Raw genomic sequence first — 14,777 nt, forward strand, 5'->3', positions numbered from 1 at the left:
AATCTTACTATTATGGAATTCAATATATCACCGACCTTGAATAGTTGGTGTGTATGATTAGCAATGCAATTCATTCTTTACTCTGCTCCCTCTTTGCCAGTCTGTTGATTGGATCCATGCTATGGTGCAGGACGAGCTCTCTAGTCTATGAACTAGCTTAGGATTATCTATTCTATGAACCAGCTTAGGATGCGCTAGCGATAATCTAGCGCTACAGAGATGCTAGAAAGTTAAGCAAATCGACTGAAACGAAACCAATGATGCCCAGAGTCGCGCTGTCAGTGCCACATACTGACTAGATGGCAGCCTCCTCTTTCGATCCATCTACTTCAACCCGTGTGTTCAACCCATCTTTCTCCCGCCGTCTGTTCTCTAGATAGAACCTTCCCGCCTCATACATGCTCAGATACATACTGAGCGAGACAGCCGTCCACCCAGCGCGGATTGCACCGCCCTTGAAGAGACCTCTGATCCCTTCATTGCGATAGATCTCCTTCCCCACTTTGAGCGTTCCCCGGCCAGCCGTCTTCTTCTTCGCGCTTCCACCCCCACCACCACTGTTATTCTCACTGGCCGAAAGCATCATCCTCGTCTTGATCACATCAATCGGTGTCGTCACGACCGACGCGATCATCCCGGACATGGAGGCCGACATCCCCGTCAGGGCCGCCCTCTCCACCAGCGGATCCCACTCCCGCGTCTGTATCCCACCATCCTCCTTCCGCCGCTTCCTCCACTCCACGAGATGCGACCTGAAAAACTCAAACATGGGGAAATTCAGCCCCGTAAAGGGCAGATTGCGCCCCACCAGCGCCGTGTACCCGCTCCAGAGCTTCCAGGGCCGATGCTTGAACCGAGCGATAACCTGTGACATGGCGCTCTTCGCGTCCTGCCCCCCCTTTCCGGTGTTCACGTTGGTGACCTGCGCGTTCTGCTTTAGGACTTCGGCGGGCGTCATCATGAGGCAGGCGACCATTTCCGCGGTGGAGGAGGAGATGGCGTGGATGATGGGTTGCGGGAGGGAGTGTGTGAATGGGAGGGGGTTGTTGTCTGGATTGTGGTGGTGCGTTGACGCGTTCGTCAGGGTGTACTTGACTGCTTCGTAGGTGGTGAAGAAGGCTCCTGCTGTTTCATTTGTTGGGGTTCGTTCACGCCCAGATACATAGAGGAACAGGAGAAACGTACAGCCTGGTATTGTGGACAGCACCACGCTCCAAACTCCCTGGTACAAACCTCCGTAGAGGGCGCCCCGGCGAATTGCCCCTGTCGCTGCATCCTTGTAGAGTCGGTTGTAGTCGGGCGATTGGACTCGGGTTTTGAGGGTGTCGAAGGGGTAGACGATCAAGTCTACGGTCACTGCAGCAAATGCTCCGGCCTGTGACTCTAGCTTAGCATCCGAATACGCAAGATAGGTGTCAAATTTGAAACGAGTATCTTGCTCGAGTATACTAGTATATGGAGAAGACTCACAATCCAGATGTCGAGATTACTGTTGTACATAGAGAACGATGTAACAAAAAGGCTCTAGGTCTCTATTATAATTCTATGGAATGCAAGATGAAGAAAAATGGAAATATCCAAGACCAGAAATGCATGGCTGAGTGAGCTCATTGTAGCTTGTCGCATTGTCTATCTACCTTATCTAATCGGGTTATCGATTGCAACGATGCATTATGAGGTCATGATTGCTCACGTGCGAAGCACTACCCTAACAAGGTTAGGGTATGGTACCTGTGCCTGTGCCTGGCCCTTCCAAGTGCCTGTCGATCTCAAGGAGACAGCGCTTAGAGAAAGTTCCCAAAACAGTAGGCTGTACGTCAACTCAGAAAGAATGTACTCTCAGGTCATACCCGTAACTCTATTCGTCAAATGGAATAAGCAAACAGGAGACATATTAACAGTGGAATATAAGAATTTTTCCTGCCTACGCCATAAGGTCATGCAAGTCCCAGAATCCCCATAGATTGAGATAAATCATCACGAGCCCGGCCACACGCTTATTTGGCGGTCTCACCGGGCAACAGGTTGCCCTTCACAGCAAACATCTTTCCAGTCGTGGACGAAACAAAGCTGTCAATCTGGCGCGCGTACTGATCCACCTGCCGGCTGTTCAGCATGCTCTCGAGGCGGCTAGGCTCCTGGGGCAGCTTGAACAGGCGCTGCCACTCATCCTCGGGCAGAAGAGGCTGCTTGAGCGCCGCACGAGTGGCGTTCTCCTGCTTGCGCTTCTGCTGCCAAGCGCTGATTCTCTGCTGCTCGCGCGCGAGCGAGCGCTGGTAGTACTGGAAGTTGTTGGTCTCAGTGTGGTGAGTCTCAATGCTGTCCAGGAGCAGGTCGCAGTTCTTCTCCAGGAAGGGGTCGATGCTAAGGGTAAGGTTGTCGTAGTTGGGAGCGAGAATAGACGACTTGACGAAGGGGCCGGATTCCAGGGCGGCCAGCGATGGGGGAAGATCCGTAGGAGCCCGAATGTTGGGAGTCTGAAGCTGGTGGATGAAGGAGGTGATCAGGTGAGAGTTGTGAATCTCCACGGGAAGTTCAACAAAGATATCCTGGTATCTAAGGCCGGACTTTTGCAACCTATCGTTCAGTTAGCATCGCAGTGTTCTCGTTCTCTTCAAGCGTCGTGCTAAAGATGGTAAATCGTAGACATACTCCTCTGAGGTGAACTTGTTCTCCTTAAAAACCGTCATGAATTTGGGAGACAGGCGGAACGCTCTGAGGCTCAGGCTTCCCTGAGAGGTACGGCTGACGTCGTGCACGAGGGCTACTGTCCTCTCGTTCATTTCCTTCTGGTAAAAGAACTGGTTCTCGATCACGTTCATGTTGACAAAATTGCCCATGTTGGCGCTCGTATACCAGCCGACGTTGTTGGCGTCCACGTTAACCTCTCGAAGCATACGGATCATCTCCGCCTGGTAGACGGTATTGGCTTTAGCGCGAGGAGCGGCGGCAGCAGGGTTGGCAGCAGTATTGTCAAAGTGCGACTCGGCAGGCACCTCGACGACGGGGAACGGGAAGGTGTTTGTGATTTCTAGAGTTCCACCAACATCCATGCCAACGATCGAACCGGTCGCTGTCGTCGGGAAAGTTTGAGAGCAGTGCTTCATAATCTTCATGACCACCTGTAGACGCTTCGCATGAGTATAAATTCTTCATTGACCAGCTTGGATAAAGTGGGGTGGGATTTTTCCTGGGGAAGATGATCATACCAAGGCCTCGACCTTGACGGCCGTGAGGGGGATTTCGTTCCTATTTAAATCGATTAGTCAAAGGCGCTTGGTATCATTTCCGCGATTTCAGCACTTACTCCGCCATGTTGGATATAGCAGGCCGGGGAATGCTTTTGACAGCGACGATGGTTGATAGACGGCGTTGGTTTGTGTGGATGAATTGAACAATTTCCCACCGCCTAAGGCCAGAACAGGTTTAGCGTGCCAAGACCGCTTGGGAATAGAGACAAAACAACATCACTCTGCGAGTCCTTCCTCTTTGTACTCGGGCATCTCAAATTTGGCTGGATTTATGACTGATTTCTTCATCGCATCATTAATGACAGAGCTCGTCAGCATTTAGCGTGCACAATCATGATAGTCTGAATTTAGAAGTATTGAGCGGCTGCACCATTAGAGACCATGGTCACTAGTAGTCGGCAGTGGCTATGCCACCTCGGCCCCTCTTGATCGATAACTCATTTTCGGTCTACTTGACAATCGAGTTACTTGTACAGTGCATCGAGAACTTGCTCTTGGGCTCAAATATAACGTTGTAATGCCTGCAGAAACGCTTCAGTATGGAGATCACAAGCTCCAAACGGTGACAATCTCCACCGTATCAGACAACCTCAATGCAGGCTATTGGGTGATGTATACAACCCAGAACCCCCAGATCTCTAGGAAATCTTGATTAACAATACATGAACAAGACTGATCCACGGCGGAGCCTGGAGAGACCCGACTCAAACAGCCATCTCGTACCTCTCCCCGGCCGAGTCCATCCTCACCACATCCCCAACATACAACTCCACGACCCTTCCGCACATCGCGGCCTTCGCATCGATCGAGTACCGATTGAGTGCCCATCCGGGTTACCCACAGAGTCCAGATCACACCGATCCTATTGAATACCGCAATGCCAAACATCCAGACCATATCCGCGACGTGCAAGCAGCTCTGGGTCTTCTGCAGCGCAAGTTTGGGTTCGGGACCAAGTATATCCTCGTCGGACACAGCGCTGGTGCAACTTTGGCCTTTCAATCGGTGATGGGGGCTTTCCAGGACAGCGCTGCCGCTGTCGTTTCTACACCAGCCGCGATACTGGGGATGGCGGGTATTTATGATTTGCGACTACTGCGTGATACCCATCGGCATATTTCTGCGTATCAAGAGTTCATTGAAGGGGCCTTCGGTTCTGACGAAGCGGTGTGGGATGCCGCCTCCCCAGCCTCTGTGAAAGGCTCTGAGGGAGTTGAGAAAGGATGGACATCTGGGCGACTGGCTGTGCTGTCGCACTCGCCCCAAGATGGGCTTGTGGATGCTGCCCAGCAGCAGGCGATGCAAGCTGCACTAAGTCGCTGGGAGGACAGTACACCGCAAGGTAGTGGCCAGAGACGAGTTGAAATACTCTCTGTCAAAGGCGACCATGATGACGCCTGGATGAAGGGAGACGAGCTGGCAAGGGCCATTGCTCATACGTTAGCGGAGCTACAGAAAAAGTAGCGCTGCCTCAATAGTGCTATATTATGCTTTAGTTTGAGGCTATACTGACTTGTCCTACGCTACGATTCTACAAGATAGAGGAAATGGTCAAAGAAGCGTCTTCTGACTATCACGAGTCATTTCATGAATTACAGAACTCCTTGCTTCATCACGATTAACGTCCGGAGGGATGTCCTAGATCAAGGCAGGATTTGAAAGTAGTACACATTAGAAGGGAAAAGGGCAAAGCCGTTTTCAAAACTCGCCAACGCCCACCCAGTGTTCATCATCATGATTGTCAACTACATGCAAATGAAAATGAAAACTCCGTAATACGCCTGGTATTCGGTTAAAGCCGGCTGGTGAGAAAGTGTCAGAAAGATGAAAAGGACCGTTCGCACTCGGCGCCGATTGCGACGGTCGACAAGCGCAACGCGAGATGTGCAGAGCTCTTTTGGAGAGACGCTGAACGGCGATTTAGTTGCCCAGGTCCATACGAACCGAGGCAGCGTCACCCAAAAGCTTCTCTTCCTTGACTTCGGAGGCCTGGTCTTCAACCTCAGAGTCTTCCTCATCGTCATCCTCCACCTCGCTGTCTTCGACGTATTTCACCTCCACGCCGGCTTCCTTAAGACGGCTTCTCATCTGCTCACGATAGCGATCCTGCCAGCGGGCCAGAGCGGCACTGGCATGCACGCGGAAACCGTAGATGCGAGGCTCATAGCGGCGGGTGCTCTTGGGAGGAACCAGATTGGGGAACACCTGAAAGAAGATACTATGGAAAGAAGAACCAAAGTAGGCGCCGTCAATAGAGGAGTGACGAGAAGACTTAGGATTGTAGATATCCTCGCACTTGGCGCAGTAGAGTCTGACAGTGCTCTGGTTGGCAATATCGTGCAAGCCCATCGGGAGGAGGTGCTGACCCTCGCACAAAACGCGGGGGCATTTGCCGAAGTCGCCATTTTTGTACTTTTCAGCCTAAGCGAAGAAAGAAGGGGTCAGCTTTTGATCCTAAAGCCAGACGTGGTGCAGTGGTGACAATATAGCACATACCATTTTGCCAAGGCCACGAGTAGTGACAATGTATCTTGCGTGAACGAGGCCGTAGAGATGACGGGCGGACTTCTCGATTTGCTCGCGTAGATCATCATCCGCATCGAGATCAAAGACGTCGGTCACAAGGTCCAGCGCATACTGGTAGTAAGGGACTTCAGTGTTGAGGCCGGTAAGATTGAAGCGATCGGTCAAGTATTCCTCGTCGATCTCGCAGAAATACTCGTTTCCGCGGGAGGAGATGAACTGCGTGGTATTCTGTGAGCAAGGCATCGCAGATGGAGGATTATTGCGTCCCCAGAAACAGAGATTGTAAAATCTTTCATTGGATTCATTGCCCCGAGCGTGAGCGAAAAGATCCTCACTAGTCGAAGACTCGGTCATCGTGAAAGGGTGTGGGCTAGGATGTAGTGGAGGAGTAGTGGATGCGTGGTAGGATGATGCAGGTGTGCATGAGGTGGAATTGAGCTCCAGCAAGCTCTTTAGGAGAGGCCTCAATGTTTTCACCAGCCGCAATTGCATCGTGAGGGCAGCCACGACCCATCTCCTGAGATGAACATCCAAGCCGCATCGCCCCTCCAACAGTACTTAGGCTCAAAGAAACAGATTCAAACTTACCCAATCTCTCCAGTAGCTAGTGTAATCACTATCGGTCTCACTGTTAAAGTCCTCCATCATGTTTACTGTTCAAGTCGACGACGAAATGAGGGGAAGGAAGCGGTGTTGGTTTGCTCTGCCTGTAGCAGTTACTGAGAGAAGGCTGGATTCGGCAGCCCCAAACCAACAGAGCTCTCAGAACCGTACAGCTATGGAAGATTCTCCTCAGAGCATAGAAAAGCCAGTCCTCAAAAGGTGGACAGCGATCAAAGGGTTAGGAACAGAGAATATGAGATAATGTCAGATAGTATTCGCAGTGTGTGTCTCTTCTCCGTTCTGTTCGACTGTTATCAGTGGATCACACACTCTTCTGGTTAGCGCGGGGTTGGCGGTGAACATTTTGCCTAACAGGCATCACCGCCTTTATCATTTCTCTTTCTAGCGGTTATGGGTGTGGTCTCTGGTTATACTTTGTTGTATTCTTTGCATTACGCCTTGGAGAACCTGGGGAGAGAAGTTGCATATCTTTATGCACGCAATACTCTGAGATCATGGTCATCGAACTGAAAGTGCCATATACGTAAAGCTTCTGCTGAGAAGAACACGTAACAAGAGAGTATCCAATGATTCCAATCAAACTATCCAGTGATCCTATGGCCTCGTCTAGAACGAGGGGTTGGCGCTCCTGAGAAGCTGTTCGAAATAGGTCTTTTCTACACGTTAGTACAGCACAAAAATTGGGTGGAGTTGCCTTGAAACCAGGTGCCGGCTTCAGGGGCTGGTCTGAGAGCGTCCTCGAGTCCACAGTGCGCATCGTAGCGTTTAGCAGACGTGTCCGAAGTACCATCACTCTCACCACCGGGCTTAACCCAGACGAAAGCATCCACCAACTCGTCTCCTGTGTCAGTGGTAGGCCGGGCACCGAAGCCAGTGCCAATCACATTGCACCAGTCACCCCAGGCAAGCTGTCCAGTGGGCTGCTTTCCGTTGCGGCCTATGAAGGAATCTCGTTAGACGATGTGCCAGGTGGGTAGCATCGTAGGACTTACCGGTATCGACTATGAAATGAGCGTCGAATCCAGCGCTGGCCAGCTGTGGGGCGAAGTTGTTGATATGGCTCTTCTCGTCGCAGACAGCATTCCCTTGGGTGTAAGAGGGACACGCCATGGATCGAGCACGAAGGGTATTCATCGGTAACGGAGCGGACTCACCAATGACGAGGATAATCTGGGTATCAGGATAGCTGTTGATGTGCTCGCGGATGGAATCGATGTAGGCCTTGTACTTCTCAACGCCACCATCTGCAATGACTAAATCTCCATTGCTGGCCAAGGCAGTGCAGTCACGGTCCGGAAGGTTGTAGACAACGAAAATCCCAGCAATTGGAGGGCTTGCTCCTGCATCGTTCAGGGCTTTGATGTCCTTGAGGTATTCACCCATTTTCGGGACTTTGGCGGCGGTGTCCCTGAACGACTATTAGGAACGGAATCCGAGGAGTGTACAATGCAACGGTATAAGCTTACATCCAAGCAAAAGAGGGTACTTTCGCAACGGCGCTTGCTTTAGAGAGCCTGTCAAGGAGGGAATGGCAAGATTCTCAACCTCGGACGCATAGTAAGGATTCGCAAAGAGCTGATGTCCTTCAAAGGGATTACCGCGTGCTGCTGCCGTGGTCGCAGGGGGAGCCGTAGTGGGAGCCGGAGAGGTGGGAGAGCCAGTTGCTTGAGGCAAAGCTCTCACTGCAGAGAACAGGAAGGGTGAAAGAGCAAAAAGGACCGCATGTTGGCGGCTTGAATTCCGGAAGAAACTTTGAATGTTCAGCTGAGACGCCCGTGTGTTGCGTGGAAAGTGGAATGCAAGGTCTGCTGTACAATGGCTGACTCTCATGTTGAGGTTCTTCAAGACCATTTTATACTTCTCCTGTCTTCCTCTTCATAGTTCATATCCCATGCATCCAGCACCCCAGCTGCCCCGAAGAGACAAGGAGTTAGTTAAGATATCCTGCTAGAACTGAGACGCGTAGAGAGCCGGACCAAGTGGGTGAGGATTGAAGAAAGACATCAGAAGGACTCTTCCCGACTACTCTTGGCATATTTTGGCCAGTATCGTGAAAGGATGCTGGCCCTGTAGGGGCACGATACGGACTCTCCGTCACTGAAAGGGCTCATCATTTGATGATCGTTGTATCTTCGGCACATAGTGTGTTACTGCATGCTCCTCAACTTTCTGGCGCCACCTGCTATACCCTCAATGTGCTGAAGAGCCTGATGATATTTAGCGGAACTGAAAATGAGACTATCCTGCCGCTTGCTGATATGCCCAGCGGCCTGGGGAGCATGTCCCCTCCTGTGTCCAGACACATTCGCAAGTCTTGGAAGGGCCATTGAAGCAACCGAGTACCAATTGGGGATCGTTCAAGGAAAAAATTACCGGCTCAAATCAGATGATCGTCGGGAAATTTTGAAGGAGGAGCACGGCGTGAGGAAAAGGCAGGAAATTGCGGGGGTGGAAGTTTGTCGAAACACTGTCTGTCTCATCTATGGTGATAATTTGCTCCTTCTGGAAGCGAATACTTCAACCCTCCGTCTCGCTATGAGAAAGGAAAGGAGATATATTTCGACTTTGTACACGGAGCACTGAATTGCCGATCCTTCTGGGTATTACCCTTCACTTCCCGCACTGTTTGAGCCCATGATCCATGCCCATGAGAGATAGATGAAGCTATCATACTGCGCTGCCAAGATGCGGAGTTTGAGTCCAATCCAAATCCGTTCAGGACATGATATTCTGATGGTTTGCGGCCCGAAACCCCGTGGGAAAGCGGGCATCTTTGAATATATCAGCATTGTTTCTTCGTTGAGAGCGAGATCTGCGTAATTGGCGTACTCGTTGATTCCGCAATTGTCAGGTCAAAACACGGAATGTCAATATAGCGGATTCCTTCTGTAAACTCTGGTATAGTCAGGAGCATTTGTTGCCTTAGCACCTAGATTGGCTGGCGTAATTAGGCTTTCAGAATAGGCAGACGGCAAGGTTAATATATAATATGCCTCCGTCAATATATAATTGCAATGACTCCTGCAGCCAGCAAGCAATACCTTCATGTATGGTCGCAGAATTAGCTGTTCCACTCAATGTATATTCTGCAAACTACGAAGTACTCGCAGGATATTGATTTTTAATTAGATTCAGATATGTTATTGGTGAGCTAAAAAGAAAAAATGACTGTCAAAGTCTGTGTAGATGATAAAACAACAAGAAAAGAAGAAAAAAGAAAAGAAAAAAAAAATCACTTAACGAAAGTGCTCGGCACGATCACATTCAGCCAGGAACCTCTGAATGCCTTCGACTCCTTCGTACTCTGACGCGGTCTCATGGAAACCGGCGCTGGAAACCTCAGGAAAGAAGGCACGATCGCCAAGTTCGCTCACGTTGATGCTGGAATATCCTGAAGAGGATGATACCCAAGGATTCTTGTCGGCAAAGATTGGAGAGTCTTCGAAACTAAGCCCATTGCTCGACTTTTGAGGATTCTCGGGCGAGTAACATGTCCCATCCTCGGAGGTCATCATTGCCTGCCAATCGACCTCATCAGGAGATTGTCCCTCGGACGGTTCTTGTCGAAAAAAGAACTCAGCCACATCCGAAGAAGCCGATACGCTAGGAGCAAATGGGAAGAGGAGAGCGAGATCAGCTCCTGTTCGGAGGTTGAAATCCTCATCCTGGCTAATCCGTCCTCGCTGGACACCGACTTCATCGCACAGTCGCTCAACCATCTCAGCATCGCACCCTGGAAATCGCACTCGGATGGTGGATCTGTCATGTAAAGAGATAGGTAGATCACCCAGTGAGGATAAGCGCTTGAGGTCATTAAGTACGGCAGCCAAATCTTTCAGAGCACGTGCGAAGTCGGCAGAAAGGAAGGACAAGGTGTCCGAATTCAACGTTTCCACGTGGTGAACACCGGCAGAGGCAGCCTTTTTCTGAAGTCCAAAGGCTGTAATGGTGGGAGAAATCTGGAAGTCGATGAATGAACCGGAAGCCATGCGAGGGATCGCCGCCATTTTACGCTCAGCTTGATCTTGAAGCGCGCTCACAGACTTGTACCTCTTCTTTCCCGTAATAGGGTCGATGCCGTCAAATCTGGCTTTCTGGCCCGAGAGGAAGAAGGCTCGCACACCCATTGACACATTGTTGATCACCTGCGCAGGAGAGGCCGGACCATGCGAAAAATAACGGGCTCCACCAATACGACCGGCACCAATGGTATAGCCTCCAGCCGTACGGCCAAGAGTGCCGCCGGTCAAGTTGGGGCGGAGAGTCGACGCAAACGGGGCACGACTAGTCAAGCGACCGACATTGGCTGCAACACGGGACTGACGATACGCTGCGTGATCCCCCTGCAGGCCATTCTTAAGAGAGGAAACGAAGGAATTTGCTGCACGAGTAGAGAAATAGCGATTACTGCGGGATTGACGGATAGCGGCAGCTCGGCTGATGGGCTGGCGGGTAGGAATACGTGCATAAGCTGGTTGAAGCCGAAGCGAGACTTGCTGAGCTGGCTCTGGAAACTTGGCCTTGAGCGTCTTCAGGGCCTTCTCATAAGCAAACCTGGGGAAAGTCAGATTATTGAAGTATACCACTATCAAGCAACGAGAACTCACCTTGCTGCTCTCCAGAATTTCGGGAGCAACAGGTGCCCACTGGAAGGCGGCATCCTGACGATGATAGAAAGGTGCTTCTAAAGAAGAATGGAGGATGAAAATACCATTCTCTTGATGAATTGATGATGGGAGAATGGATGATGGACGACGGTGCCTGGGAACTGATGACTCCGCACGCGGTGGCGGTGCACCTGATCTGCTGACGCCACGTGCTTATTGGTTAGAGGGATCTTGCCACTGTCATCTAAAGTAATTATTTTCGAGGTAGACCTCTCTACTATTTGAGGCATATAACAGTGTCGGGTAAATACAAGTGTTAAGAAATTCCTTGGGGCGTGGTTATCACAATATAACTGGATTATGACCTCATTTCTGGGCTCGAAGTCGATCTGTTCCATTTAGTGATAAGGATTATCCGGCTGTCAATATTAGTGAGGAAGAGCGTTGAAGATTCAGGTCAAACTATAATTAAAAGAGGTCCACTGATAGATTGGCTGGTCATCTCTCTAATTTACTTTAATATTTGAGCGGATACACAAAGCAATTCGATCTATCAATTGGATATCTAGACATGTCAGGCACGCAGCGACATTTCACATGATATGCGCATCATCAGTTAAGAAGCATTTACTCGTCATCACCAAAGAACACCTTGACAGGCAGCCAGCTGTCGCCACAGACCTTGAAGCGGTCCTTGAGGTTATCCAATTGATTTACCTCGTCGGCTGTCAGATCCCAACCATCAAGCTCAAAGTTGGTTTCAATGCGCTCCTTGTTGACAGACTTTGGGATTACACTCCATCCCTTCTGTAGACCCCACTGAAGCAGAACCTGCTGAGGGGTCTTACCCTTCTTTTCTGCGATTTGTAAGAGAGTCTGATCCTTGTACAAAGGAGAATTTGTTGAGCCAAGGCAAGAGTAGCCGGTAGAATGAATACCCTTGGAAGTGTTGTAGGCCACGAGCTTAGGCGAGGGGTTGTTCGGGTGCAGTTCAATCTGATTGACTGCGGGGACAATCTTGGTGCTTGGATCATTGAGAAGCTTCTCAAGGTTTTTGATACCAAAGTTAGAAACACCAATGTTGCGGACCTTGCCAGTGGCAGGCAGTTTCTGCATCTCTTGCCTATGGTACTTGTTATTATAACATCATTCCATATTGAAAAATTCCGGAAGCTTACCATGTCTTGATGAAGTCCCAGTCGGGAAGATGCTTCGACGTATCGTTAGGATCGGTCGAGCATGGCCAGTGCACAAGGTACAAATCGACGTAATCCACACCAAGGCTCTTGAGAGACGAGTCAATTCCGTCCTGCACACGGTGGTGCCATGTGTTATCAAGCTTGGTGGTGATCCAGATCTCTTCGCGAGGAATACCCGAGTCCCTAATGCCTTGGCCTACTTCAGCTTCGTTACCGTAGGCGAGGGCACTACGATGGGTCAGTCCGCGCAGAACTTCTATAGCATGATGAACAGAGGCGTGTTCAACTCACGTGTCAATATGGCGATAACCCTTCAACAGAGCAATTTTGACGGCCTCTCTGACTTCGTTGGGCTTAGATTGCCAGGTACCGAGACCGATTGCGGGGATCTTGTCACCCGTGTTCAAGGTGTAGGTCTTCCTACAGGTTGGAAATTGTTAGCGAAGCTATTCTCTTGCACATCACCATCTCACGATCACGTACTTCGTATGTTCGAGAGTCGACATTTTGCACGAATGAACAAACAATGTACTAGCTGATGTTCTGGACTGGAATGCACCTGCAGCAAGGAACGATAGTCTCGGGAGAGAACGTGGAAGACAAGGGGTGCAAGAGGGATTTATAAGCTGCCTTGAGCTCCGAGCCGCGAGGAACAACATAGTTAGGCAGGTCCAACCAGTAGGCTATGACGCTATACGAGCTACGATGGGCGGAGTTGCCCCTCTCAAAGAGTGGGGGAGCATCCGAAATATGTCTGGCCAGCATAGGGAGCAATTATCCGAGCGCTATGCCTCTTGATCCAGTCATTCTTCGTTTGAGCAAATAGCAGAACCTATATCGAAAAACGAAAAGGTTTGAGGATCCCTTGTAAAGCATTGATTGCATCTATCGATTCAATCGTTAGTAAGCGAGAAAGAGGCCAGGAATGTCAGATAAGCATTTCATGCTGTAAACCACGTGCACTATTTGGAGTACGTACATCTAGCTTATCTGGGTCCCTAGATGGAACCTCGCAATGTTGCATTGGTAAAAGTCTGGTGAGTGGGCCTGCATCCACATGCATACTTAATGCCTAAAATGGACTTGATTAGGAGAGTAGTAGAAGGCGGTGACGGCAACTACAGCCATTCACCGCCTCGATTTTTGCCAGTCTATCCAGAACATTACCCCAACGAAAGCTCAAGATTCTCTCTGCTCCATCAGCGCCGAACGACGCAAATCTGCTAAACTCGAATATTTCTTAATAAAGTATCGTTACTGATTGCCGAAGACAATTGATTACTACGTATTTGGTGTCTCATCTGCATCATACTCCCGGAGTAGCCTGCATCTACAGACACAGAGCCCCCCATCTCAAGGGGAAGAGTCGAGATGTCGTCTGGTTTCGTGGCTGCTGGAACCGATCAGGAGCCAGTAGAGCGTGATGATGAATGGCGTCGTGCACAGCAGGAATTGGAGGAGGAGCGGAGACGCAAGGCGGAGCTAGGCAGACAGGAGGGCGGGAAAAGTCTGTATGAGGTCTTGCAGCAGAACAAGAGTAAGTTACCACACCGCGCAAAGGCAGCGTGCGGTGCTCTTTTGGATAGATCTCATTTGGACTGACATGTTAGGATAACTTGTTCTGCTGCGTAGTGGCCAAGCAGGAAGCTTTTGAAGAGAAGATAAAACTTAAGAACCAGTTTCGGTCTCTGGACGAGGACGAAGTGGAGTTCCTCGACTCCATCATGGAGTCGACGCGTGCTCAAGAAGCGGCCGTGAAGAAAGAGACCGCGGAGCAGCTTGAACTATTCCGTCGACAGCGAGAAGAAGCAGAGAAAGCTCTGCTAGAAAATTCATCAGTAGATGTTCAGCCGTCCAACGAAGGAGAGGACTGGAAGATTCCTGCACGGAAAAGACGAAGGGATAAAAACAAAGAATCTCTGATACCAGGCAAGAAACGGAAATCCGCGAGCGAAGGCGCTGCGGAACGGCCTTCGCCCAGCGACAGTAAAGCAGAGGCTCCCAAATTGCAATCTCCTTCGAAAGACAGCAAAACACCAGCCGCTGTTGAATCACCACCGGCTGCAGAGGATTCCAAGACGACGAAGGCCTTGGGGGCCTCTTCTACGTCAGATCCGCAGAAAGGGAATGCAAGTCTGCCAGCAGCAAAATCATCTACGTTGTCCCTCGGGTTAGCCGGGTATAGTTCTGACTCCGAATGAATATGCAACGGAAACTTATTCACACAGTAACTACATTTGGTTCATTAGAATAGTTCCTCCGTTCATGTCATGAACACTGGTATGTGGACTTGTCCAATATGCACCCCGTTAAGTTCCACCCCCGAGAAGGCAATCTATTACACTTCTCTAAGATACAGATGGCAATGCCGCTTTACCTTCTTTTACTTGCAGTCAGGCATTCAAGAGAACAATAATTACCCGTACTCGCTGTTCGTTGTGACGACTGAGATATTAGTCAAACTAACCTTCTTGAATAGTCCATGTACATTTTCCCAATTCGTTGACAAAGTGTCAACGAAAGAACAAAATACTAGACATTCTCACTCCATCTCAGACATATACAGCTCA

At 50.0% G+C, this 14,777-nt stretch overlaps 8 protein-coding genes across 8 annotated transcripts; 2 read left to right on the forward strand and 6 right to left on the reverse strand.

Moving 5' to 3' along the window:
* Window positions 1-295: 295 nt before the first annotated feature.
* Aud_008553 (putative mitochondrial carrier protein) lies at window positions 296-1,500 on the reverse strand (the record flags this gene model as incomplete). Its single annotated transcript, XM_043293427.1, has 3 exons — window positions 296-1,125; window positions 1,186-1,375; window positions 1,471-1,500. The coding sequence occupies 3 exons, from the start codon at window positions 1,498-1,500 to the stop codon at window positions 296-298; spliced, it is 1,050 nt and encodes a 349-aa protein (XP_043149362.1).
* A 497-nt stretch (window positions 1,501-1,997) lies between these two features.
* On the reverse strand, window positions 1,998-3,315 carry Aud_008554 (putative eukaryotic translation initiation factor 3 subunit EifCh; the record flags this gene model as incomplete). Its single annotated transcript, XM_043293428.1, has 4 exons — window positions 1,998-2,577; window positions 2,653-3,122; window positions 3,210-3,249; window positions 3,308-3,315. The coding sequence occupies 4 exons, from the start codon at window positions 3,313-3,315 to the stop codon at window positions 1,998-2,000; spliced, it is 1,098 nt and encodes a 365-aa protein (XP_043149363.1).
* Window positions 3,316-3,768: 453 nt separating this feature from the next.
* Aud_008555 (arylformamidase) lies at window positions 3,769-4,715 on the forward strand (the record flags this gene model as incomplete). The annotated part of the gene is made up of 2 exons (XM_043293429.1): window positions 3,769-3,863; window positions 3,923-4,715. 2 exons carry the CDS (start codon window positions 3,769-3,771, stop codon window positions 4,713-4,715), a joined length of 888 nt encoding a protein of 295 aa, XP_043149364.1.
* A 456-nt stretch (window positions 4,716-5,171) lies between these two features.
* On the reverse strand, window positions 5,172-6,131 carry Aud_008556 (casein kinase II subunit beta; the record flags this gene model as incomplete). Its single annotated transcript, XM_043293430.1, has 2 exons — window positions 5,172-5,672; window positions 5,748-6,131. The coding sequence occupies 2 exons, from the start codon at window positions 6,129-6,131 to the stop codon at window positions 5,172-5,174; spliced, it is 885 nt and encodes a 294-aa protein (XP_043149365.1).
* A 926-nt stretch (window positions 6,132-7,057) lies between these two features.
* Aud_008557 (glycoside hydrolase family 6 protein) lies at window positions 7,058-8,231 on the reverse strand (the record flags this gene model as incomplete). Its single annotated transcript, XM_043293431.1, has 3 exons — window positions 7,058-7,338; window positions 7,394-7,809; window positions 7,888-8,231. The coding sequence occupies 3 exons, from the start codon at window positions 8,229-8,231 to the stop codon at window positions 7,058-7,060; spliced, it is 1,041 nt and encodes a 346-aa protein (XP_043149366.1).
* A 1,406-nt stretch (window positions 8,232-9,637) lies between these two features.
* Window positions 9,638-11,061, reverse strand: Aud_008558 (uncharacterized protein; the record flags this gene model as incomplete). Its single annotated transcript, XM_043293432.1, has 2 exons — window positions 9,638-10,955; window positions 11,009-11,061. 2 exons carry the CDS (start codon window positions 11,059-11,061, stop codon window positions 9,638-9,640), a joined length of 1,371 nt encoding a protein of 456 aa, XP_043149367.1.
* A 574-nt stretch (window positions 11,062-11,635) lies between these two features.
* On the reverse strand, window positions 11,636-12,713 carry gcy1 (putative glycerol dehydrogenase Gcy1; the record flags this gene model as incomplete). The annotated part of the gene is made up of 4 exons (XM_043293433.1): window positions 11,636-12,131; window positions 12,187-12,435; window positions 12,499-12,627; window positions 12,691-12,713. The coding sequence occupies 4 exons, from the start codon at window positions 12,711-12,713 to the stop codon at window positions 11,636-11,638; spliced, it is 897 nt and encodes a 298-aa protein (XP_043149368.1).
* Window positions 12,714-13,578: 865 nt separating this feature from the next.
* On the forward strand, window positions 13,579-14,408 carry Aud_008560 (PSME3-interacting protein; the record flags this gene model as incomplete). The annotated part of the gene is made up of 2 exons (XM_043293434.1): window positions 13,579-13,744; window positions 13,840-14,408. The coding sequence occupies 2 exons, from the start codon at window positions 13,579-13,581 to the stop codon at window positions 14,406-14,408; spliced, it is 735 nt and encodes a 244-aa protein (XP_043149369.1).
* Between the last annotated feature and the right edge of the window lie 369 nt (window positions 14,409-14,777).

Source organism: Aspergillus udagawae (genome assembly GCF_001078395.1).
Source record: "Aspergillus udagawae IFM 46973 DNA, scaffold_6, whole genome shotgun sequence".
NCBI classification, from domain to species: Eukaryota; Fungi; Ascomycota; class Eurotiomycetes; order Eurotiales; family Aspergillaceae; genus Aspergillus; species Aspergillus udagawae.